This window comes from Diadema setosum, chromosome 20, assembly GCF_964275005.1.
Source record: "Diadema setosum chromosome 20, eeDiaSeto1, whole genome shotgun sequence".
NCBI lineage: Eukaryota > Metazoa > Echinodermata > Echinoidea > Diadematoida > Diadematidae > Diadema > Diadema setosum.
In genome coordinates, this window is record NC_092704.1 from 33,719,838 (window position 1) to 33,744,815 (window position 24,978).

The following is a 24,978-nucleotide window of genomic DNA, read 5'->3' on the forward strand; positions in this document are numbered from 1 at the left end:
CTTTTTGAGATTAATGAAACGAAACGGGATCTTTTTTTTTTTCTTCTTTTTGTGTGCATGGGTTGGGACTCTAACACACGTGTTGATAGGGAGACAGAGTATTTAACTCTTACATTGGGGACAGTTTCATTACATATAGCATTGCTCAACTAGACAACGCGAAATCGAACCCGGTCTATGAATCTGGAGGTAGGCACGCTACAGACTGCTGCTCCCAGCAGTATCAATTAACTAATTTTAATGAATCAAAAATGATTTTTGTTTCGTTTTGCTGTAGATTTAACAATTATATTCATTGTATTCCTTACTAGATGTTTGCACTAAGTGACTGTGTTCTCGTCTTCCATAGATTACCAGGAGCCAAGCTTTGAGGAGCCATGCCCACGTTACATCAATGTGAACGCCCCCAAGGGAACAAGCACCGCAATAGTTGACTTCGCCATTCCCTCAGCCACCGATAATTCAGGAAATGTCACTGTGAAAAGGTATCGCAATTACTTTGAAGTGCTGTTGTGATTATTGTTTCAGAAAATGATGACAAGAGTTAGAATATTTAGTGGTAAAAGGGACACCAAAACTTTCTTTTACAAGGAAACTATTATTAAGACAAAAAAAAAAAGAGTCAGAGGCCTAACAGTTTATCTCTGGAATTCACTCATAACAGGCCGTGAGGGATCAATACTTTCAAAAATTATGTAAGATGGAAAAGATAAACAAAGTAACAATATTGTGCTTTTACTTCCTTTTCGTTATTGACAAAATCCAACATCAAAGAAAATTGCTTATCACATGTTATACGGATATCATGGACATAAAAATTGAAGAAATTTGTTTTGATTACGTATTGTTGATTTAATATTCAAACTTTGGACTTCTTGTACATAAAAATCTTACGTTACTATGAACAAGCACAAAGTGAGAAATTGAAATAGGTGAATAAATGTGATGAATATTAGTATTTTTGGAGAGATAGAAAGGCAGCTACAACAGTAGGAGGAGGAGGGGGACACTTGATTGTACACATTGCATGCAGGTTTGCTTTCAAAGATCAGGAGACGAGTCCCGAGTATACTCGGGCAAGCGTCTATGGGGAAATGCGTGTTGTAGCAAAATCAAACCGTCGTCAATGAGTTATTAATGTTTACCGTAGATCACGTGGTAGTCCATTCATGGAGTTCGTGAGCATGAGTGTGCCTTTTATTCATTTTTTTTTTTTTTAGTCAACGCACTTCGCTAAACTTGTCAAGCATTTTCACCATTGTTCACCAAAGTTTGGAAATCTATACATGGTAACAAAGAAGAGAGAAGGGGCATTCAGCAACTTCTCTATCCACTGACGCTGATCTCTATCCACTGATGCACTAGTCGGCAAAGTTAGCTCTCCATCATACATCCAATCGAACGCAAAAGAACAATATTATTATTATCATATTATATTTCATGCGTTTTGTACCTAAAGGAAAGGTAATGGAAGTAATGAAGGATGAATTAAAGAACCGCTTGCGATAGGAAAATACACAAGTAGATGCTAATTATGCATGCTTTCATGCAGATAATTATGAGAAGGTATCGGTCCACATTAAAGATACGTGTTAGCTGTCTCTTTTCTTCACAAATGTGGTATGAAAACGAAGTGAAATCCCCCCCCCAAAAAAAAAAAAAAGCATGCCGAAGCTAAAGTGAGGCAACGAATGATTCTCGAAATTGACCTTCCAGCTTAATTCTATGTTTCGAAATCAGTTTTCTTCATTTCTGCTGATTGACAGAGTTGATGGCTTCCCTGGCCCAAACTCAACTTTCATGGAAGGCACCACAGTGACGTCATACAGGGCAACAGACCTCACTGGGAATAGCGCCCGCTGTGACATTTATATAAGACTGAATGGTCAGTAGCTGAAGTGATACATGTTTTTTTTTTCTCTCTGAAGAAAGAGAACTTGCAATTAGTGGTTATTACACGAACAAAAAGTTGTAATACACATTTTCGTGAATCCGGTTCCTTTAGGTAGAGACACTTTAACAGTCTCAGTGTAAGCATACTAATCCACAATTTACTAGTTAAAGGGATTGTACAGTTTTGGTTGAGACCTAATTTCAGATTTCTAACATTTGAGTATTTGAATATGAGAACGACCCAAGTCCATTAGAGAAAATTTCGGAAAAATGGAAATTAATAAAAAATTCCCTACTTCCTTAAGTGTTTTTGGTTATTGGGGTGTTATTAATTCAAATTTGAATATAAAACAGTCACTTGAATGATTATCTGTATTTGCATGACTATCTAAATGGCTTTCAAACGCGATAGCCAAATTTGGACTTGGGTCGTTCTTATATTCAGGTACTCATTTTTTGGTGAGATAATGAGAAACCTCTCATGAAATATGAAAGAGCATGTACTTCTATGAGGAATTCAACGTTTATTTGATGAAAATTGTTTTTGAAATGGCTGAGATATCCAAAAAAGAGCGATTCTAATAAAGTGTGGGACCCACACTTTATTATGATCGCTTTGTTTTACTTTGTTTTTTGATGTTTCAGTCATTCCAAACCCGATTTTCATCAAATTAACTTTGAATTCCTCTCAAAATGGTATGCTCTGTAATATACGTGGTTTCTCGGTATCTCGCAAAAAGTTAAAAGCCCAATTCTCATATCCACCAATACTGTACCATCCCTTTAATTAAACGTGAAGGAACTCTCTTGAGATATGAGTAAATTCAGGGAGATGTTTGCTCCACACATCTATATCAACGAGGCAACAGTATACTATTACGTGTTTTTCTGTTCTTTATTTTCGGCATTTAGCATGAATATGAAAAGTTTCTTGTGTGATTAGTATTGCTTATAATATTCTCACAAAACTAAGTAACTGTTAATCACCATTTGCACGTATGTAGGACGCATCACTGATACCAAACATGTTCAGCTGCTGCAGCAGATAAAAATGAGTTACAGCAAAATATCGCATTTTTACTGAAAACATCAAAAACAGTTTAGAGAGGACAAGTCAGTCATTTCATACTCTGATGCTGATTGCTCCACACGTCACATGCTGCCATTAATTTTCCACAATCGAAAACATGGGATGCAGTTTGACCAGCAACACTTCCTTCTTCTGTTTTTTAAGTGTTTCGGTGCCCTCGACTCCAAGCCCCTGCCAGGGGATCACTGGTCAATTGTTCTGACCCAATCTATGGCTCTCAGTGTTCGGTCAGCTGTAACCAGGGCTACGAGTTAGTCGGACCACAGACCAGGACTTGTGAACTGGGCAATGGTCAGGCTCCCGCCTTCTGGGATGGACAAGATGCAACATGCCAGCGTGAGAATTAATATTTGCCAAGAAATTCTTTGTTTAGTTCTGTTCCTTAGAATTTCTTGATGCAATATTTTGATTCATTTACCAATTATTACAACGTTTGGTATTGTATTTTCTCTATTGCAACTCATGGCACGTGTAATGCTGTCTTTTAGTACTAGAATCATGAAGAATCATAATATTACTGAAACGTAGTACACTGGCAAATAAGCTATTCACCCATGCTTTTTTTTTTTCTCCGAATTAGTAAAAGCAGTGATCCATGTCAGACAAGTCAAAATACAGCACCTTTTGAAAGGGATCGTATAATTTGGATGAGACCTAACTTCTCTTTTGTAACATTTTTTTTTTGTGAGATATTAAAACAAAATTAAGATATGAAAGAGCATGTAATTCTAAGAGGAATCCAACGTTTATTTGATGAAAATTGGATCGGAAAAAAAAAGCTGACATATCCAAAACAGAGTGATCGTAAAACAACGTGGGACCAATCTTTTAATACGATCACTTTGTTTAATTGACTTTGTTTTTTGGTTGTCTCGGCCATTCCAAGACCGATTTTCATCAAATAAATTTTGAATTTCCCAGAATGGTTTGCTCTATACTATTTATATGTTGTTTCTTGGTATTTTGCAAAAAAAAAAAAAAAAAAAAAAAAAGTTTAAAGCCCAATACTATACCATCCCTTTACTGTAGTATGAGGATTGTTTCTTCATTTTCATAATATCAGAAGAATATTCTTCACTTGTTTTTTTTTTTCAAAATGAACGTTAATATTGCATGCAAAGTTGGTATTTATAAACAATAGGAAATCATTGAAAATGCCTATCAGTTATTACTAAGAATAAAAAGACGATAACAGAATTCCGCAAATTCAATAATTGCCGAATCATCGGGAAAACTTCAGCACGAAAAAAAAAAATAGATTCCAATTTTAACACACAACTTGTTTTTTTTTTCCACAGCCCTTACTTGTCAAGCACTACCAACGCCACCCCAGGCTATAAAGTCAGGCTGTTCCCAGGATCCACCAGGGGTGGAGATATTTGGCACCCTATGCTCTTTCTACTGCCCCTATGGCTTCTATGGGGAGGGAGACAGTCACAGGAGGTGTCAGGCCGATGGCACGTGGTCTGGGACCGACTTTGCTTGCAGAAGTATTCATTTTTTGGTCCTTATTTCTGTGTTGTTTGATGATAGTGGGCGTAAACGTAGGCCCTACCTATACACATGAAATCGGTGGGTAGTGATGCTTTTAGAGTAACCAGTGGTGGATCCAGAGGGGGGCGCGCCCATTGCGCCCCCCTCTTTAATTGTTGTTAAAACAAATGAAATAAAAAGAAAATGAGATGATCTAAACCCGGAAGTAGCACCAGAAATATTGTTTGCCCCCCCCCCCCCCCCTCCCTTACGGAAAATCTGGATCGACCCTGGTTATCCCCCCCCCCCGCACACAGCGGCACAGCCATTCTAAGATAAACATGCATTGTGGAAATTTAGACCCTGTTATATAACATCATGCAAGCACATAAATGTTTAAACACAGAAAATATACCTTGTAAAGACAGAATTTTACACCGAAACAAAAACAGTACTCATAATGTTTCATAGTTTCATTCTTTTTCATCCAGACGTAGAGCTACACCAGAAAATTTGGCTAGTCTTGGTGCTAACCTAGACAGGGCTGATTGGTCTAGTGTTTATGATAATGATGATATAAATGTATCGTTTGAGAATTTTTCAGGGATAATTAATAGACATTTAGATGAATATATTCCCAGATTAAAAGAAAAGTCAGTTAATTATAAAACTTCCCCCAAATTACCATGGATTACAAAATCTCTTTTTCGTTCAATAAATAGGAAAAATAGGTTATATTATAAATTCAAAATGAAAAAAACTGAGAAGTTAAAGAATAAATACACTTCGTATAAAAATATTTTAACGAAGATTATACGGTTGGAAAAGAGAAAATATTATATGATTCAGTTAAAAAAATATAAACATGATATAAAAAATACATGGAAGGTGTTGAAGCAGGCTATGAATATATCAAAAAAGAAATCAGAAATTATAAAAATAAGACATGATAATAAAGTTTTTGAAGATCCTAATGATATAGTCAATATTTTTAACTCTTATTTTTCAATGATTGGAGAGAATTTGGCAGAAAAAATACCGCAGTCAAATATACATTTTTCTGAATTTTTAGGTCAATCCAATTCCAGTTCTATTTTTTTTTGTTCCAACAACAAAATATGAAATAATAGATATTGTTACCGCAATGAATAACAAGCGAAGTGCCGGTTATGACGATATCAGTAATTTTATTTTAAAGGGGATTATATCTTCAATTGCTGACCCACTTTCATATATTTTCAATAAATCCTTATCAAGTGGTGTTTTTCCTGATTTTACGAAAATAGCTAAGGTTTTCCCTTTATTTAAAAAAGGAGATGATTCTGATATATGTAATTATAGACCTATTTCTTTGCTTTCATCTTTATCTAAAATATTGGAAAAATTGATATTTACAAGAACAATTAATTTTTTGAATTTGCATAATGTTTTTACAAATTCTCAATTTGGGTTCCGTCAGAAACATAGCACCATTCATGCTCTTTTAAAGTTTATTGACCACGCTGCGCACACTATTGATAATCATTCTCGTCTTATTGGTATCTTCCTGGACTTCTCCAAGGCCTTCGATACAATTAATCATGAAATATTACTTTATAAACTGTCTCATTATGGAATACGCGGGAAGGCCTTGGAGTGGTTCAGGAGTTACCTACAAAACCGAAAACAATATGTATTTCTGAACGAGTACAGCTCGAGTTTAGAATTCATTAAATGTGGCGTCCCACAGGGTAGTTTATTTGGACCTTTACTTTTTATCATTTATATTAATGACTTTTGTACATCATCTGACATACTCTCATTTATACTTTTTGCTGACGATTCAAATATTTTCTTTTCTCACCAAAATCCAAGATACTCTTGTACGCATAGTTAATTCCGAATTGAAAAAAGTAACTCAGTGGATAAGAGCTAATAAATTATCTCTAGTAATCTTCAGAAAACTAAGTATATGCTTTTTAGTAATTCTTTAGAAGATTTAGACACAGGTATTGTTCTTGATGACACTTTGTTAGAACGAGTTCCTCATATAAAATTCCTTGGTATCACAGTGGATGATAAACTTTCGTGGAGGCCGCATATTACTAACATTAGTACAATAATTTCACGCAATATTGGTATTATTAATAGACTCAATTTTCATATTCCATTGTCCTCTTTGTTGACGTTGTATTTTTCTCTAATTTTACCTTATTTTAATTACGGACTCCTAGCGTGGGGTAGTGCCCATCAAAACTTACTAGATAAATTACTTTTGTTACAAAAAAAGATTATTCGTATTATTTGTGGCGTCCCGCCACGTTCCCATACAGAGCCATTATTTATTAAACATGAGATTTTGAAAATTAAAGATTTGCATTTTTTTCAACTTGGTCAGTTTATGTTTAATTACAATGTAAATGCACTTCCCAGTATTTTTAATTCAATGTTCCCACGGAACCAGTCTTTTCATGATTATCCCACTAGACAATCTAATGAGTTTCATTTACCCCTCCTGAGAACTTTATTGGCTCAGAATATATTTATATACACTGGTCCTAGATTTTGGAACTCACTGAGCTGTGAAATAAAAAATTCCCCATCTTTGTATTCTTTTAAGCGCAAGTTGAAACTTTTTTAATTAAATCCTCCCTGATATGTTTTTTTTTCCATTAACAGCTATAGTTTTTGTTAACCTCAGAGTTCATCATCCACCCACCAATCATTCAAACACTGAATTTATTATTACGTAAAGAAGTAGCCATTACAATCCTTGGTCAGCTGCATGCAGCACCAACTCTATGAAGCACATTCTCTACCATCCTCTGTTCCATTTCCCTTATTCATCGTGTAGGTATTCTCTCATTCTCTCTTTTTTTCTTTCTTTCCTTCCATACTTTTCATCTATTCTGGCAAGTTGTGTCATGTTGTTGCGTTTCTTCTGTTTTGTCCCGTCCTGTCGTATATTATATTCGTCACAAGTGTTTGTAAATAAGTAATTCATAGGTTTTATGAGTGGTTCACAATCTACAAGCTTTGCTTTTTAGTGGACCTCTCTATTCTTTCTTCCTTTTTTTTCAACTGAAGCATGACTTTGTATTATTTTTTTTTGCCAGTATGCGCTCCTATGTTTATTGATACCATATATTAATTAAGACAAATGTTCTTTGTTTATGATGTAAAACCTGATTTATCTTGTGTTATGTTTTTGTTGAAAAAGAAAAAAGAAGAGGAATGAAAATAAATGAATTGAATTGAATTGAATTGAATGTTTGGTTATCATAAGTTAGTGAGTTCTTATATACACTCGAATTCAAAGTAGGAGATTCAGCCGAGTTCACTCCCGGCTGAAGACCATGTATGTCAAGAAATATGTAAAATCACAATAAATGTCGCATCTGGGTAACATTATTCAGAAATTAATGTGTATGTAAGAAGCAGGCCTACTTCAAAGAAATGTTTGTGGAAGATAAGTGGGTATTTTCTACAGAAGTCACTCAAACGGCAAGCCTGACATTGTCTGCTCATTTCACCAGTGTGAACTCAATGAATGAACCATTCGGAACCATTTCTTACTCCCCCCCCCCCCCCCCCACACACACACACACACATACACCACATTTTTTTAGATTTTTTTAGATTTTTTTTTTTTTTTTTTTTTTTTGGGGGGGGGGGCCTCTGGCCACATCCTTAGCAAATAATGGACCAGGCGCTGGTATATGAATGTATCTATAGTGATGTCTGTTGATAGTATGTTTAATACACGGGCTGGAATAGGTACCCTATGCCCATAATGCTGTGTCACTATTGTACATAGTTTGACATGTTTTGGACAATTCTGAATTTCATTGTAGAGGTAGTGGTAGAAAATGGTATTCCGTGTGTTTCTTTTCTTTGTCGACACTCAGCGAACGCTGAATTGAATAAGTGTGATTTGGTTCATCGGACTTTATATCCATATCTGTCATGTGATTTTGACATTGAGTAAGGATGATGAGATTGATTTAGCGCCTTCATGTGTCTCAATCACACAGCTACGGCTTGTGAGCCCCTCAAGGCTTCTCAGGGTGTTCTGATCTCTCCTCCAAACTGCATGAACAATCCCACGTTTGGGGAGACCTGCCTTCTGCGATGTGACACGCCAGGCTTCCAGGTCAGGCCCCAGACTCTCACCCACACCGTGTGCCTGGGTTCCGGGCAGTGGTTGCGTAACGTGTCTCTGGCAACTTGCGTTGGTTAGTGATGTTTTTTGTTTTTTTTTTATTGATAGCAAAGTCAGGTTCGATTATAAAAAGCTGTATGTGTATAATCATCAGACAGATATGACTGCAATTACATTTCTGAAGGTATTGCATACGAATGGCTATATTAACCTAATTAAATTTGCTGCCTTGATGAGGTGAGTCATCGATGCTTGCCGTTGTATGAATTTTTCTTGAGATTAAGGAAGCCAAAAAAGTCCCGAGCTCTAGATTTTCGGACCGCCATATAGGTAAATATCAAGTTTCACTTCATGTTACTTTATTGATACTTTATATTCTTTGCCTCCCTACATCTTTTGATTTTTTTTTATGAATTTGATATCATATGACGATCCTTTGCGACTTTTTGGATTTGTGTCTACAGCTCAGTTGAACTGAATCATGGCACCCATCTTGGATTCAGTTGACATCAATTATGATATGACTTATTGAGTTGAATCCATGTATAGCCAAGGGATGTTATAGCATTCGTTGTCGACAATCCTGTATACTTTTTTATAAGGACACTTTCTGCAAGAAATTATTTTGAGAATATACAGTTTTACATGTAATTCATAGCATATTTTCTCTCACCAACCTGTCAGCCGAGTTAGTGTGAGAGACATGTCCTTGCAACAGAGATGAAGCTGCATCCATAGCAGTCCACCCTCGTGATCAATTTCTTCACATTTCTTCACATTCTCCACATAGCATCTAGTGTATCATATATTATTAACTCTTAGTTTCACATTTGATAGCTGAATTCCACTCCGGCCTGAAATTCATGTAGATTGACATGAGGATTCATACTCTAGCTCTTAGCTGTTTAAAAATCTGATAATGCATGTCATGAATGAAATCAAGAATCAGCATGCTCGCCTATTTGGTACTGGTTTTCAAATTTAGAAAACTAAAAGTATTGTACTTGCCACCCAGCAAAGAGTATATGATTACAACTTTCCCACTGTTCTGAACTTTACCTTCTTTAAGGTAGCAAACTGATTTACGTACTATTCAGGGTGCCAACAATTTGTCCGCGCCGGGTCATCCTCCTAGTTGTAAGTTTTGGTGAAATAACTACATGTTTCATTTCACATCACGAAAGCCCAGCCATGGGAAGTGAAGCACGGATGGAAGACATGCACTGTGGTGTTCTCAAAGCCTACTTTGCTCTTCAGATGTCGAACCCATCTCAGGGCTGTAAACTCGAAGTATACTCAAATGTGCCAAATGAGCAACCGTGCCGTAACATGGAAACAGCCTGTAGAAGTGAATCGTGACGAATGCGAGGAGGGGTATCAGGTGGGGCGCATGCATGTTCCAGTTCAATGCCTGTGTACATTGATGTGGTCAACTCAAATGTCTCTTGGCATTGCGTCACTTGTGGGATGCCCAAAGTCTCTTCAAGCCTCTTTAACAGTCACATGCTGGATACGCCCAATTCCTTGGAGATCTTTTTTTTTTTTCACTCGAATCTGATATGGGGACACCTTCTGCTCCTGCTAGCCCTGGTTTACTTGGCATTCAACCCGGAGGCCAGCAAGCTAAGAATACGAACAACACTAACAAGAACATGAAGATTCTGAATGTTTATTTCCAAAGTGCAAAGAACAACAGGTTAAACAAGGAGGACGAATAGGTAACGTAATCGATCCTTTTGAACCTAATAATTGGGACAGAAACTTGGCCGAATGAAAACATTAGCCGTTCTGAAGTATTTCCTCCGACAGACAGTGTTAAAGACAAGGATTGAAACGACGGACATGGCGGATGTTTGATATCCCTCAAGATAGAGTTTGTTTTTGAACAACTACCTTTCAGAAATGAATGGGAATGTAAAGCAGCTTTCATCAAACTCCCTTCTGGCGAATGGAAAACTCTGATATTCGGGAACCTTGTATCGTCTTCCCTCGCACCTGCAATACCACTACATGAACAAGTTATGCAGTGCGCAATGCAAGCAATGCAGTAAGCTCTGTCCTCTAGTTAGAAGGAGACCTCAATTTTCCAGAAGTCAACTGGGAAACAGCGTCAGCTGAAGGAAATTGCTATTCATTTGCGACAACAAACCGGTTCCTGGACTGCTAGACAAACTTACGGTTTTCAACAGCTGGTCATATTTCCTATAAAACTGAACAGCATTCGAAACATTTTGGTCCAAACAATAATGGTCTTCTCTTGTGGACAGGTTTGCTGCCTTGTCAGACATTTGTGATTACGATCTCTCATTTGGGTATTCACCAACATCACGTTTCGGAGACAGAAACCAGTGGAACGCAAAATCTACTTCTGAAATGACGAAGACCTTGTCAGCATGAAACATGAGCGTCTCTCCTTTCAAAAGGTATTCACTGAGAAGCCTTCATGGTCAGTTGAACACATGTAGATATACGTCAGGGAGTTCCTTACCCAGCTACAAGACAAGTATGACCTCTCCAAGATGTTTATCGCTTCTACCAAGCCTGGATCCACACATCTCTCAAGTGCCTCACTCAGCAGATAAAGCGGAGATTCGCCAGAGCCAAGACAAGCCGGGCATCAGAAGACTTCTTCAAGTACCAGCATTGAAGAAAAAGACCAGATCAGCCTACAAACGTGCCTGCAATGACGATCTCACCAACATCAATTGCCCTAACTCAACATGGAAGTCAAAACGCTTTTGGAGGTTTAATTCTTCAACAGCCGGCTCTGCAATGTTACTCTTCCAAAGAAGCCCCCCCCCCCCCCCCAAGTCTGCATACGGGATCACCTACTCAAAGAGCCTTTCCACAGTAAACATTCTCAACCAAGAGTTTGCATGTGTCTTCACAAGTTACGACAAGAATAGCATAAAAGACAATGGAAATCCTCAGCCAACAATGAGTTAGATCTCTCTTGAGTCTTATGGGGTCTACAAGTTTCCTACTCTCAGAACTGTACTTTCACAAGGCAACATGTCCAAACTTGATACGTGAAAGAGCTGACCGTAGAGCTTACACCTTAGGCTACTCTATCAGACCTTACCTTAGTTCCAAGGAGTCATTCTTGATGACCGATCTGTAGCAAGTATGGTCATCTATCTTTTAAAGGGGTGAGAAAAAGAAATCAGGCAACTAAACAGGCTCATTTCTTTAACAGCGCTTGCATGCAATGATCTTGAGCATATCATCTGCAGCGCCATCATGAACCATTCTGAAAGCAACAACATCATGCCAAGGCTCAACATAGGTTCAAACGCGCCGTTCATGCGAGTCACAGTTAATCCTTGCAATCTAAGATCTTGCCAAGGGAACAGGTGAGAAAGGGCAGCATGAAATCATCCTACATGATTTCGATATGCAAGGTTTTAAATGCCCCACAATTAATTTACAAGGTGTGTTTACCAGGATGCGCGGTACGACTGTTGCAGACGACCGCATGTTTTACTGGTATCGGGAAATGAATGATGTTCAAGATAGCTGTGGGCACAGCGGTACCTTGATGCTAGACTGGACTCGTCATAGTAACGCCACAACCAAGAAAGCCAGCTCTGCGAGTGTGTTTCTCCAGCGAAACATCCACCCATGCCTTAGGCAGACTAAGAAACTGTGTTACATGATTTTAGTGCTCCGTAACATAGAGTACGCCTGCGTGGTGCGGGACCATTGTACCAAGGAGAACATCCGCAGGCTAGAAATGGTCCAAAGCCGCTACGTCAAGTTCGTTAGTCGAGAATTCCGTCGCAAAAACAGTGTAACAGCAATGCTGAGCAAAAGGCAACGACAAATTTTTCAAGAACGCAGGGCACAATGCAAGATGATGACGATATACTGTATCATCAACCAGAGTATGAGCATACTCCAGACATTCCTGAGCCCAATAGTAACATCACTCCGAGGACACACTGAACAACTCCAAATGCCGTTTGCACGTTCTCTTGTCTTTCAGAGATCCTTCTTCCCAGATACTATTGGGTTAACACCCTGTCAGAAGAAGTAGTTACAACAACCTCTGCAAATCTCTTCAAGCGGGAGGTACGATGCATCCTCCCTCGTTGATAAAGGAGCATTGGTTCTCGACGCGCATATATTATGTGAAAATGAGTATATGAATATAAGAACGACCCAAGTCCATGGAAGACCATTTCGAGTAAACTAAAGAAAACTTCATATCTTTTTTATTTGTCCAATAATATTCTATTTAACTGTGATGGGAAGGCAACATTGTATATACAAATTAGAACATACATTATCATGACAATTAACATTTACATTAATTGTGGAGAGGCCATTTTGTATGGTGGACTTGGGTCGTTCTTTGATTCATATACATGATATTCTGCTATAGATATGGCAGAAGGATGAGAGAGGGCGCTATAATGTTGTTGTTGTTGTTTTAAAGAACGAAAGAAGAGAGAGAGAAAATGGGGCCCTATACAAATAATTTGCCCCAGACAGCACTTAACATAAAACAGACATTATAAATCTTAGAGAGATATAATTATCATGATTAGTATATGAATGTAAGAATTACCCAAGTCCTTCATTCTTACATTAATATAAGATTTAACTCATTCATTTCAGGCACTTCCGGGGGTAATTAGGATTTATCATTTATACACAAGATGAGTCCATGCATAAGCTACAATTTCCCATGTCAAACTGAATTTGGCCAAAAATTGGACTTGGGTCGTTCTTATATTAAGGTCATCAAATGTTTAATGCAATATACATTGCAGTTTCCAAAAGATAATGACGAAGAAGAAGAAGAAGAAGATCCCACATTTCTCCTCCACTCTCTTCCTCTCCCACTTTTTCTCACTCTCTACTTTCAATTTTTGAATTTCAGATATTGAGCCACCAGCTTTCACGGCATGCCCTGCTGACTTCATTGTGTACGTCGGCCGATCGGAACTCATGGGGAATGTCACGTGGCTCGTCGCCGCCGCCGACAACAGTCCTGATGCTGTCATCGTCGATTGTGATGTGGAACAGGGTCTGAAAGCCGAGGGAGACTATGACGTGACATGCGTGGCGACAGATGCCGCCAAAAACACACAGACATGCTCCTTCCAAGTTACTGTCCGAGGTAAGCTTACGTGAAATGCCCCCAACCCACCGCTGAAGAGCGGGAAGTTGCGTTGTATGTCACTGTTCAAATGACATGTATTTGTTTAACTACATTCGTAATCGATATAAATCAATTCAATGCGCTTTTATTTCCATACAACAACAAGGTGATACAATACAAATCATTACTAAATCATCAACTGTTAATAGTAAGCATATAAATAATTGGTCAGTATACTAAATTAAAGGCGGGCTTCTCAAATACTTTTTATTTATATTTATAGTGTGTGACCTTGTCTTAAAGAAATTGTACTTCCTACTTCGTACTTTCCATATTAGTTGACAAGGTGCTTAATTCTGCTACTACAGAGGGGGAAAAATATGTCATTTATTGCTGCTATATCGACAATACCTGTGATTTCCATCATGCAAAGGTCGATGTTCATAGTGTGTGTATGTGTCTGCGAGTGAGCCCGTGTACATTTTTGGTTCATATTTCCAAAGATGTTGTTAAATTGTGACCGTGCACCACAAAACAAACAAAAAGTCACACCCCTTGATTTTACTTGAGGACTCAAAACAGGTGAAATGGGTCAACTAAGTCCATCTTGAGTTTTTCATATTTTCTGAAAGAGATATCTTTCTTCTAACTTATTCTTGACTTTGGGATCATAACACGAATGGGAAAGTGTGTTTTCAGCCGTTTTTCAACAACCTTTTTTTTTTAGGAGGGGAGTAGAATGATCAGTGATATTAGAGACCCCTTTTCATTTGTTGAAATCCTTTGTACACTCTTCACTTTCAAGTGTAATAACTTTTGAAAGGATAACTCTACTGCTTTGTAAGTTGGGATTAATTATGGACAGAATATGTTAATAAAATATGCTTAATTTCAGCTTAATCTGATAAACCCTTCATTGTTGTTGCTCCGGTGGTTGACATTCTGTGTTTTGTCCCTTTCATCGCACAGCTAGCGCGGCTTGGTGAAAGATTTAGCGCTTGAATATACCCCATACTTAAGAGCCTCTTTTCTCAGTTTACACTTTTACAGAGTGTGCGCTTTCTTTGCAGTGTTTAGGCAGGCTAGGGGAGTCCCTTTGAATTGAGTTATACGTCATTTTAAAGCTTAGAGTCTGCTCTTTCAGAATCTGCCCTTACCTAAAAATCCATGTCTGACGACTTTTTGTTGGTTTTGTGATGCAGGATCACAATTGCAAGATACATCTGTTCATTATTTGGTGAGATTAATGACAGAAGAGTTAAAATGAGAATGCCTCTTTTGCATGTGTTCCATGTGATGTGGATTTTACCTTGGATATAGGTAGAGTATGTAACGGTCTGCAGTTTTAAAATGTAATTGATTTTATGATCATCAGAGTGCGTTAGCTGTCTGGTTGTAAACTGGACTAGTTGATAAGTGAGCATTTCTAGACGAACACTCGATGAAAAACTGGTTCGACCTTCACCCGTGTAACTGTGGAAGCACCCTTACATGTAGAGTTTTGTTGAGGTTAATTGTTGAAACAAAGTATAACCTATAATAGTTCCTGCAGTGTACTTGCGTGCGTTGGAATCTCTAAAACGAAATATTCTGCAGGGACATGATTAATGATAGTTGCACCTGTCCCATTATGTCATGTCTTTTTCAAAAGTGTTGTTTTTTGGGGGTTTTTTTGCAATGTTGGTGTATGGAGTGTAGAGAGTATTTTTTTTTTCTTTTTGTTTTCTCCGATCTCCATCTAATAGTGAGGCGGTGCCAGCCATTATCACCACCAGTCTTTGGAAACCTGATTGGATCATGTGACAATACCTGGGGAAGTGAGTGTGAGGTGGGGTGTTCTGTAGGATACACTCTTGTCGGACCACGTAACACAAGCTGTGAATTCACTGGACAGAGCATGCACTGGAAGAGAGATGACATACCATTCTGTGACAGTGAGTTGATAGATAAGTTCCCCTCTTTCCTTTATTTGATACTCTTTAAATGGAAGGCATTACTAGACTGTCGTTGGACATACAAACACGACCTACATGTAATTTTGTGAAACTATCAGGTTCAGACCAGTTTTAGTGACATATCTTTAGAGGGACTAACGTGTCTAGATTATATTTTCACTCTATGAGCTCAAATAAACTGAAAAGTTTTCTGTTATCATGCTTTATTTCTATATTTTCGATATAATGCGTGATCAAGAGAGGTTTCTACCTCGTATAAAAAAAAGAGAGAAGGCTGTATCTAATCTGTAGTTGATTGATTTCATAATGTGTACTGATTGGTAATTTTGATGCTTTCTCCCAACTTCCCCTATTCAGTTGTTGGATGCGACCCCCTGAACTTGCCCGTTGGGACAAATGTCAATCCTGCCTATTGCACAAATCAGGACAAGATCTACTATGGCACACAGTGCACGTTCTTTTGTCGAGGTGGATTGACCCTAGAGGGCACAGTGAGAGACGTGCGATGTGGAACGGATGGCGAGTGGGACACTGATATTGGCAATCTGCAGATTACTTGCAAAGGTGAGCAAACTCATGTACCTTCTTAAAGCATATAATGAATGTATTTACTTTATATATTGTACGTACATATCCCTATGCAAATACACTTGTACATTCAAATCAGTGCTGGGTTAAAAAACGCGTTTAATTGGTTTGTCTTTTTGAGGAGTACTATGGACTTCAGATAGCTGTCTTCAGATCAAAACCTGGAGTTTTGCGCAAGACATTTACGTGAATGGACAGAACTTGATGGAATTGTCCACAATATTGTTGAGCTTACATGTTCATAATATTTGTTTCGGTTTAAAAAGCCCTTAATTCTTGTTTATGTATACAAAAAAAAAACCACACAGAAACAAAGAGTTACTGAAGTTCATATGAAAAATAAGAGAAAGGCAAATACCATTATTTTCATGCATTCTTATACATACATGTAGATAAAGTGGCACCAACTCTGACCTCATGTCCGGGACCAAAATCTGTCACGCAGACAGAAGGCTGGGGAGTGGAGGTGACCTTTAACCTTCCCACTGCACAGGACAACCTGGATGATGAGCTCACAGTGGTCACTAGTCCAGCTGACCTCACCTCTCCCTACAACTTCACTCAAGACACCACAGCAAGCTTCACATTCTCTGACTCTGCAGGGAACAATGTTACCTGTTCCTTCCCCATCTACATTCGAGGTATGAACAGCGCTGTTTTAGCCAAACCGTAATCAGAAGAGAAGTATTCATGTCCAGCAAGATCAAGTTAGCTCCGATAAAGTAAAATCATACAGAAATGTTGGTAGAAGTTTATTTGAATGGGACATAAGATGAAAAACAACTCTAAATTGTCAGGCTTTCATAAAAAGTCGCAGCACCACACATGTAAACTAGCTTTTGCAATCATATTATCACCAAACAACACTTCCGTTGATGAAAATGCTGACGAAGTTTGTACTTTGTTTTTTGACCAATGGCATAGTACAAAGTAAGGACACCTCCTCTTTACGTGAAAGTCATTACTGCTTTAAGCCGCCTCAGCTTTGCAATGATTTGTTGCAAAAGTGCAATCCACCCTCTTTACTCATTTCAGCAGGAAAACTTAGTGCGCTTGTCTTTACTTCGAAGGAAAATTTGTTTGACAGTCAAATAACCAATTTGTAATTCGCTCATCTAAGTTGGATCTAGATCACTGTTGAGACAAAACGTACACAATTGAATAATGCAATTAAGAATGAGCTGCTTTTCGATTCTATGATAATGATTTTTTTTTTTAAATAATGCATGTAGAGATTGGTTAAAACACTACATGGCAAAGGATACTCTGTTTATTACCCATAACAGAGTTGAGTGAGATATTTCAGCCTGAAAGGACAATCATATGACATACTTTTTAGGAATCAAAATAAAAGTATATATCGTTCATAACATAATCATTTCTTTTCTGTTACCTCACAGATGAGATCCCACCTGTAGTAGAATTCTGTCCCCCTGACATCTCACGTAATACCAGTGATACCCTAACAGAAGTGACATGGCCCCCTCCCGTCTTTGTAGAGGTAACAGGGGACGACCTCCTCATCACCAGTAACTATGACAACAACACGGCTCTACTTCCGTGGGGTCGACATGTGGTGTTCTACCAGGCCACAAACACAGACAACGGCGAGACCGTGAGCTGTGAATTCTCCATCGAAATCATGCGTAATTAAATTTCCTACATATTTCTTTTTTTTCAGTGGATTCATTCATATGAAAAGTGGAAGAACGTAGCTAGTCTTTAGCTCACCTGACTCTTTGGCTCAGGTGACCTATTGCGAACATTCATCGTCTGTTGTCGTCGGGTATTCGTTGTGCGTAGTGTATCCTCCATACAGCGTTTATATGTTCAATTCTTAATTTCCAAAAATCTCCATGACAGATTTTCACCAAACTTGGCAGATAGCATCCAAAAGGTAAACTCACTGTGTTCAATTGGCACCTGTGTGTCCCCCATGCTTACTGTTGGATCCTCCACCCGTGATTTATGATTCTTTAAAGTATTTTTCTCTAGAAGTACAGTAATAATTGTAATTATCAAATTTCTTCACGTTAGATGTGGGGATATGCTCCTTATGGAGGCCTATGGGGGGAGGGCAATGGGACTTTCAAATTTCGCATTTTCATCTTCTTGTGAATGTATGGCCAAATTTTCATCAAGCTTAGCAGGCATTATCGATTGAGTGATGTGATTTGGACAGATGGGCACCAAACTCCACTTGTGTATCCTTAATTACTTAGGGGTACAATGCCCCCGGAAAGATGGGGGTGGGGAGAGAAGGAAGCTTTACAATCTCCTTCTCAGGGGCCTAAAATGATAGGCTAAGTTAGTGCACCAAATTGAGTTGATCTGTGACTGTAGAGTTTCAAGTTTGCTCATGGCAGATATAAAAAAAGATGGGCCTTGTGAGGTTGGGAGCACAAATGGGACCCTGCCTTCACCATTTGAGCTTCCACTTGAAAACCCAATGTCAGATTTTTCCCAAACATATCAGGTGTTATCGCTGTTTTGAATAAATATTTATCTATACAAATGGGAACCATTCCCCATTTAAGGGCTCCCAGGACACAAAACCACCATATGAAAAAAAAAAGTCTTAAAGATCTTCTTCTCCAGTCTTCTTCTTAAAGGTTATAAGCCATATAAGCTATTTTGTTGGTAAGTGTGTGACTGCAGTTTCAAGTTTGTTCATGGCAGAACTATTGGTGAGTTCAGGGGGGTGGGACCAAATTAGGCCCCAACTATTTTTTTTTAACATTAAATTGATTTTTCATCTCCTTCTTGACAACGAATATTTAGATTTTCACCTAGTCTGGCAGATGCTCTTTGCCACAGTGACAAACTATTATTATGTTTGTGCAGGTGAGCACCATTCCGTCTTGGCGGCACCCTTCTTTGCACAATTTTCCTTACCCTGGGATCCAAATGTTTACGTTTCCATTTTGTTCATAGAAACACATGGTCAACACATGGTCACCAATAAGGCAAGCATTTTCGACAAGGGATCCATGCCTCCATCTCCTTAGAACCCCAGAGGATCCCACATCCCAGAACCCCCAAATCTGCAAAAATAGAAATAAAAAAAGAATTAAAAGTGAAAACAAACAATCAAACTAACAAACAAGCAAACAACTTCCATAAAATCAGATATAATGTGAGTAAATACACTAGTGAGTGTGCTTCTTTTGGCATATTTAGGGATTGTCCCGTATCGGTGTGCCACGCAGTACAAATATTTTGTGTTGAAATGGAAAAGATTCAACTAAAAAAAAACACACACACAGAAAAACAAAACAAAACAAAAAACACTCAAATGGTCTATTACTATTAGCCCTATAAATAACAATCACAGTGAATAATAAAAAACAAATCTATCAACAGTATTCATGGTAAATTTACTTTGAGCAGTCATTCGAAGAAAAAAAAAAATATGTTTGTTGGGTTATGAATTTCAAGAGCGGAAATTAGATAAGAATGCACATAAAACACTCAATATCTTATCAATAAAAGATGTTCTCTGTAGTTCATGCAAATAATATAGATAATGATTGGAATTTCTGAATCGTCATAGAACGCTAAGTCACATGTCTATGTATGGGCCTATAAGATTAAAGATAATTTTGTGTTTATATCAAAATTGGCAGATCGTCGTTAATCTGAGAAAGGTGGACGTGTTGGATTGTATTTTTAACAATTGTGAACTTTAAGCTTGATTGGGATGCAACATGGTTTTAGGAAAAGGCAGTCCATATCTCGTGCCTTAATAAATCTTATGCAAAATGAACTTTTGACTTAAATAGAAAATAAAGAAAGATTAAATCGGTATATGTTTACGTTTGGATGAAGGTTTTCACTCTTGACCAAGATATTTCACATATCTCACATTTTTTTTTTTTTTTTTTGGTGAGATAGTGCAAAACCTCTTATGAAATATGAAAGAGCATGTAATTCCATGAGGAATTCAACGTTTATTTGATGAAAACTGGTCTTGAAATGGCTGAGATATCCAAAACAGAGCGATTCCAATAAAGTATGGGACCCATGCCTTTTATTACGATCGCTTTGTTTTACTCTGATTTTGGATGTTTCAGTCACTCCAAACCCGATCTTCATCTAATAAACCTTGAATTCCTTTTAAAATGGTATGCTCTGAACTATTTTAAAGTGTTTTCTTGGTATCTCACCAAGAGTTAAAAGCCCAATTCTCATCTAAACCAATACTTTACCACTTAATAAGATGAATTTGTGTAATATGCAAGGAGTTGTTTTAGATTTATTCCATAGTTATATTATCAAACAAAGTGCAATATGTTGTTGTTGACGATATTCATTTATTTCATCTAATAGCAAAGATTTGAAGTGTGAAGAGTGACAAGGATCAATGTTTGGACCGCTTTTATTCTGTCTATATATGTGAATGACTTATGTAATGCCTTTATAGAGGAAAAACGTATATTCATTCTGTCTGCAAATTATGTACTGTTTGAATAGGAAATGAGGGTATCTACGGAAAAGACACTGGTTTCTACTTGCCCTTTAGGAACATTATACTATTTAATCTCGAAAAAACTGAAGTTGTGTATGTAAGATCTCGGAACAAGTCCTCAACAACTTTGTGTGTCAATGTTTGTGATATTCGTGTGCTGTAAATTTCCAAGGCACGTGACCTTGATGTCATTATTCAAATGATCTTAGTTTGAAACCTCACATCAATAAGATATGCAAATCTGCAGTCATGGGTCTTCACAGGATTGGAAAATTGAGATACTTTCTCGATAAAGCAACTACAGAAAATTTGGTGTTTATTTTCAATCATTTGAATAATGATAATGGTTTCCCCATTGGGGTTCCAGACTCTCAGCTGAGAGGTCTCCAACGGATACAGAATTCAGCTGCAAGGCTGTGCATGCAAAAGGAAATTTGATCTTATAACTCCCATTCTTCACTGGTTGCCGATAAAAGCTCGTATCAAGTTTAAAATTTTGGCCCTTGTACTTTTCGAATGTTTTCGTGGAAATTCCCCTGCATACCACAGTGAATTCATGAAGCCATATCATTCCGGTCATACTCTGCGCTATAAAAAAAGATAAATAAAAATCCTCTCCGAAATAAGTGCTAATCTTAGACACTTGGTGATAAGGCTTTTCGAAAAATATGGCACCATCACTATGGAATAATCTCCCTCTCAGTATTAGATGCATTACAGATTTTGATAAATTCATATCTGTGTTAAAAACTCATATTTTTGATAATTGTAAATTATATGTGTATAGAGAAATATTTGTTTCCATACGTACACCCATAGAGACTATCTATGGTATTATGCTTTCTAAGAACTGATTATTATTATCATTATTGCTATCGTTAGTCTATACGGTTCCGCTTTTTATTTTGACGTTTTGATGTTTTTTTCTAGCTGTAGCCTGCAAAGAATTGGATGTCCCCAGCAATGGGGCCCTAACGTGTGACCAGTGGGCATACGGTCGCTTCTGTAGCATCTTTTGCAACGCAGAGTTCGACATTCCTCGACTTCCCCCTGCTATGAGTGTTCCAGATCTCTACGTGTGCGGCACCTCAGGGTTGTGGCGTCCTCACGCCTTTGTTCCCGATTGCTCCGGTATTACAGTCAGAATCTGCTGTTGGTGGTTTTCTTTCCTTAACCTTTATTTCCCCTTCTCCAGCACTCTTCCTCCTAGACCACTACTCTTTGTCCCGCTCGTCCTCTGTTCTCCGTCCCCCTTCCTCCTCCTTCCCATTTTTATCGTCACTCATTCAGGAGATTCACAAAACTAGGCTCAACTGTCGATGTATTTGTGTAAATTGCGAGAAGTCTCATTTGAAAACAATATCAAAACACGATATAACGCAAATTTGATATTAATAGAGTTATTTGAAAATGCCCAATGATATGATAAGTTTTAATTATCATTTTGATAACAATGTCTCATTAAAAGAAAAGTAGTCTGTTTCACTACTCTTGAAACTATCAATTATGCATGATGGCCTAAAAAAAAACAATTTTCTTCCATTTGCATTGTGTACATGTTCTCAGAGAACGGGAAGCTGTCAAGATATCAAATTAAGGAGACCTGACTCGATAATGCGAATTTCGTGGTTCTTTTCTTCGCTCATGAAATTATCCAATTTTCTGGGGTATTCGTAATTGTAAATCAAGCAGATCAATGATGTAGGAACTGACGTTTTTGAAGAGTTGTATGAGCCCATAATCATTTGTTAAATCAATTTGTGATTCTTGTAAAGAGGTAAGACGACCGGGGAGGAGCAATCTTCCCAGTGAACTCCTGTACTTCACTGGTAGCTGTGGAACACAGGAGACTCGGGACGAGATAGCTGCTGCTTTCCTACAGATTCTCCTCAACACGGACTTCAGCGACATCTGCACCCAGACGGACCAGTGCACTGTGGAGAACGTGAAAGTCACGTGCGGAGATATGTCTGCTACCAAGAAGCGTCGACGAAGACGACGACGAAGTGGTCATCAATCCTTCCTACCGGACAGTCGAGAGGAGGCGATGCCGGTGCCGAGTGACAACATGAATCGAGCTAGGCGTGATGTCAACATCCAGTTGGTAATTGCAGTGGAGTGGGACTTCGTAACTAATGTGAACCAGGACCCGAGCTTGGGCAACTTTGAAGCAGTCATTGAAGCCGACACCTTGATGATGAAGATGTCCGATGTCATCCAGGAGGAGATTGATGCTGGAACATTTCCCTCCCTCGATGTCCCCGGCTCAAACCTCACGCTTGACGAGTCATCTCTGACCTTTGGCAACTCAGAGGTCTTGTGTGATCACGGCTACACGGCAGACAAGAATGATCTTCACTGCGGTAAATTCACTATGTCTGCCTCAAACTAAATTTTTTTACCAATATCACATTCATTTTTATACGACTTAAAGGAAAATAAACGCACAATGGTTACAACGATAATATATAAACGTACATAGTCATTATGATTACATGGAACTATTCGTTCAAAATTATTCTCGTTTTGAAAAGATGTCCCTATCTAGCACGTCTAGAATCACTGTTCAAGGATTTTTTTGTCTTACTCTTTGGCGTTCTCGTCTCATGATAGATTCTGATGAAATTTCTACCTGTTCAATTTTTTTTTATTCCACTCTTGATATCAAAATAATCTTAAACACTTTGTTGCTAGTTCTGCTACCACACTTCATAGAGTGTTTCGAACTGTTTTGTCTGGAGCTAAATGTGATTTCATGTGACGAAACAGAGTTAGAGGGTCAGAGGAAGGGGAATATGTTTCCTGGAAGGGGATTGGATGAAATCAAAACGTCACAAAACAAACAAAGAAAAATAGTGATATCAAAATTTCTTAGGGCATATTCAATCATATCCAGGTGAGTATTAATGTGAAACACCTTATATCATTCTGATCTCTATTTTGAGGTTTGTTCGGGACAACGTACAATATCTATATTCAGTATTCAGTGTTTATGAAAATGGATCACGACAAATAATTCCATTTTTTTAACATTAAAATCCTTTGTGACTTGTGGATTTTCAAAGCAGAAGAATCGAATATTGTTTGCGTATTATGGTGCATTTGTGTAATATAAACGCAAAAGGCGGAGATACTGTGTCTAATTTGTCTCTACGTTGCCTGCCCACAGTGCCCTGTGTAGCCGGGACTTTCTATGATAATGTGACCAAAGTTTGCCAGCTGTGCCCTAGGGGGTCCTACCAGGAGCTTGCTGGTCAGAGCAACTGCGTGCCCTGTGAGGAAGGCCAGTCAACAGAGGGGGAGGGCGCCACCAATGCCACCCAGTGTAGAGGTAAGATACAGTACCCCGTACCCCTTTCCCTCTTACACCAGGCCAGGGTGGGACCTATCAAAACTTAAAAAACGGTATTCTTATCAACAGGAATATGTAAAAATATCTTTAGAATGAAAATATTATTATGTTTCGAGAAAAAATTTTTGGTCACAATCTACTGATTTTGTTTGGGAAAAGATAAATCAGCACAAGTTTCTTTACGTAATACTTTAAATCAGTGAAATATCTGTACACAAAAAAAAATTAAAATGGGTTTTCAGCGCTCTTTAAAAAAAAAAATCATTCTGCACGGCTTGCATTTGAGTGAACTACGCATATAAAAATGTACAACAGACTGTCTTAACAGATCGTCTTATCTTTTCATAAAGTTTTTTTTTTACACTCTCTTAATAGAAATGAAAGCATTATGTTTTTAATCAGCTAAATCTTCATTTCGGTGATAAAGAGGACTTTCAAACATCTCCACTGTTGTCTCTCTATTCATCGTCAGATGTGTGTGAAGCTGGGTACTTCTCCACATCGGGGTTGGTGCCCTGCACGGAGTGTGAGATAGGAACCTACCAGCCGATGGCTATGAATGACTCATGCCTGCCTTGCCCTAATGGCACCTCTACGGAGACTTTTGCTGCCATTTCATCAGATCAGTGTCTTGGTGAGCAAATTAAAGTCGCCCCCCGGTTACACTGGAAGTAAAAGCCCTGTTTGAAAGGGAAACACATTTTCAGCTGTAAGCCTGTAACGACATCGGTCTCAAATGCGCACCTTAAGTGATTGAAAGTTTTGTTAAGCGACGTAAGCAGGTCTATGATTGCCCGCTTCTTGCAACATATTTAGAAAGGAATCAGTCCACATTATCATATCTATCTAGAGAAAAAAAAATGTCATCACTTCTCACAAGAACACTGTCTTTGCACCTACAAAGGCTGAAA

General features: G+C 38.1%; 1 protein-coding gene across 1 annotated transcript in view; it reads left to right on the forward strand.

Annotated features, from left to right (window-relative positions):
• The window catches only part of LOC140243626 (uncharacterized), an 85,614-nt gene that overhangs the window by 29,716 nt on the left and 30,920 nt on the right, over positions 1–24,978 (forward strand). The window contains 14 exon segments of the mRNA XM_072323291.1: positions 350–485; positions 1,767–1,885; positions 3,128–3,319; positions 4,282–4,473; positions 8,470–8,670; positions 13,483–13,722; positions 15,450–15,638; positions 16,017–16,223; positions 16,640–16,888; positions 17,648–17,893; positions 21,646–21,846; positions 22,491–23,078; positions 23,885–24,046; positions 24,540–24,701. Of these exon segments, the coding sequence (XP_072179392.1) occupies positions 350–485; positions 1,767–1,885; positions 3,128–3,319; positions 4,282–4,473; positions 8,470–8,670; positions 13,483–13,722; positions 15,450–15,638; positions 16,017–16,223; positions 16,640–16,888; positions 17,648–17,893; positions 21,646–21,846; positions 22,491–23,078; positions 23,885–24,046; positions 24,540–24,701 (3,084 nt within the window).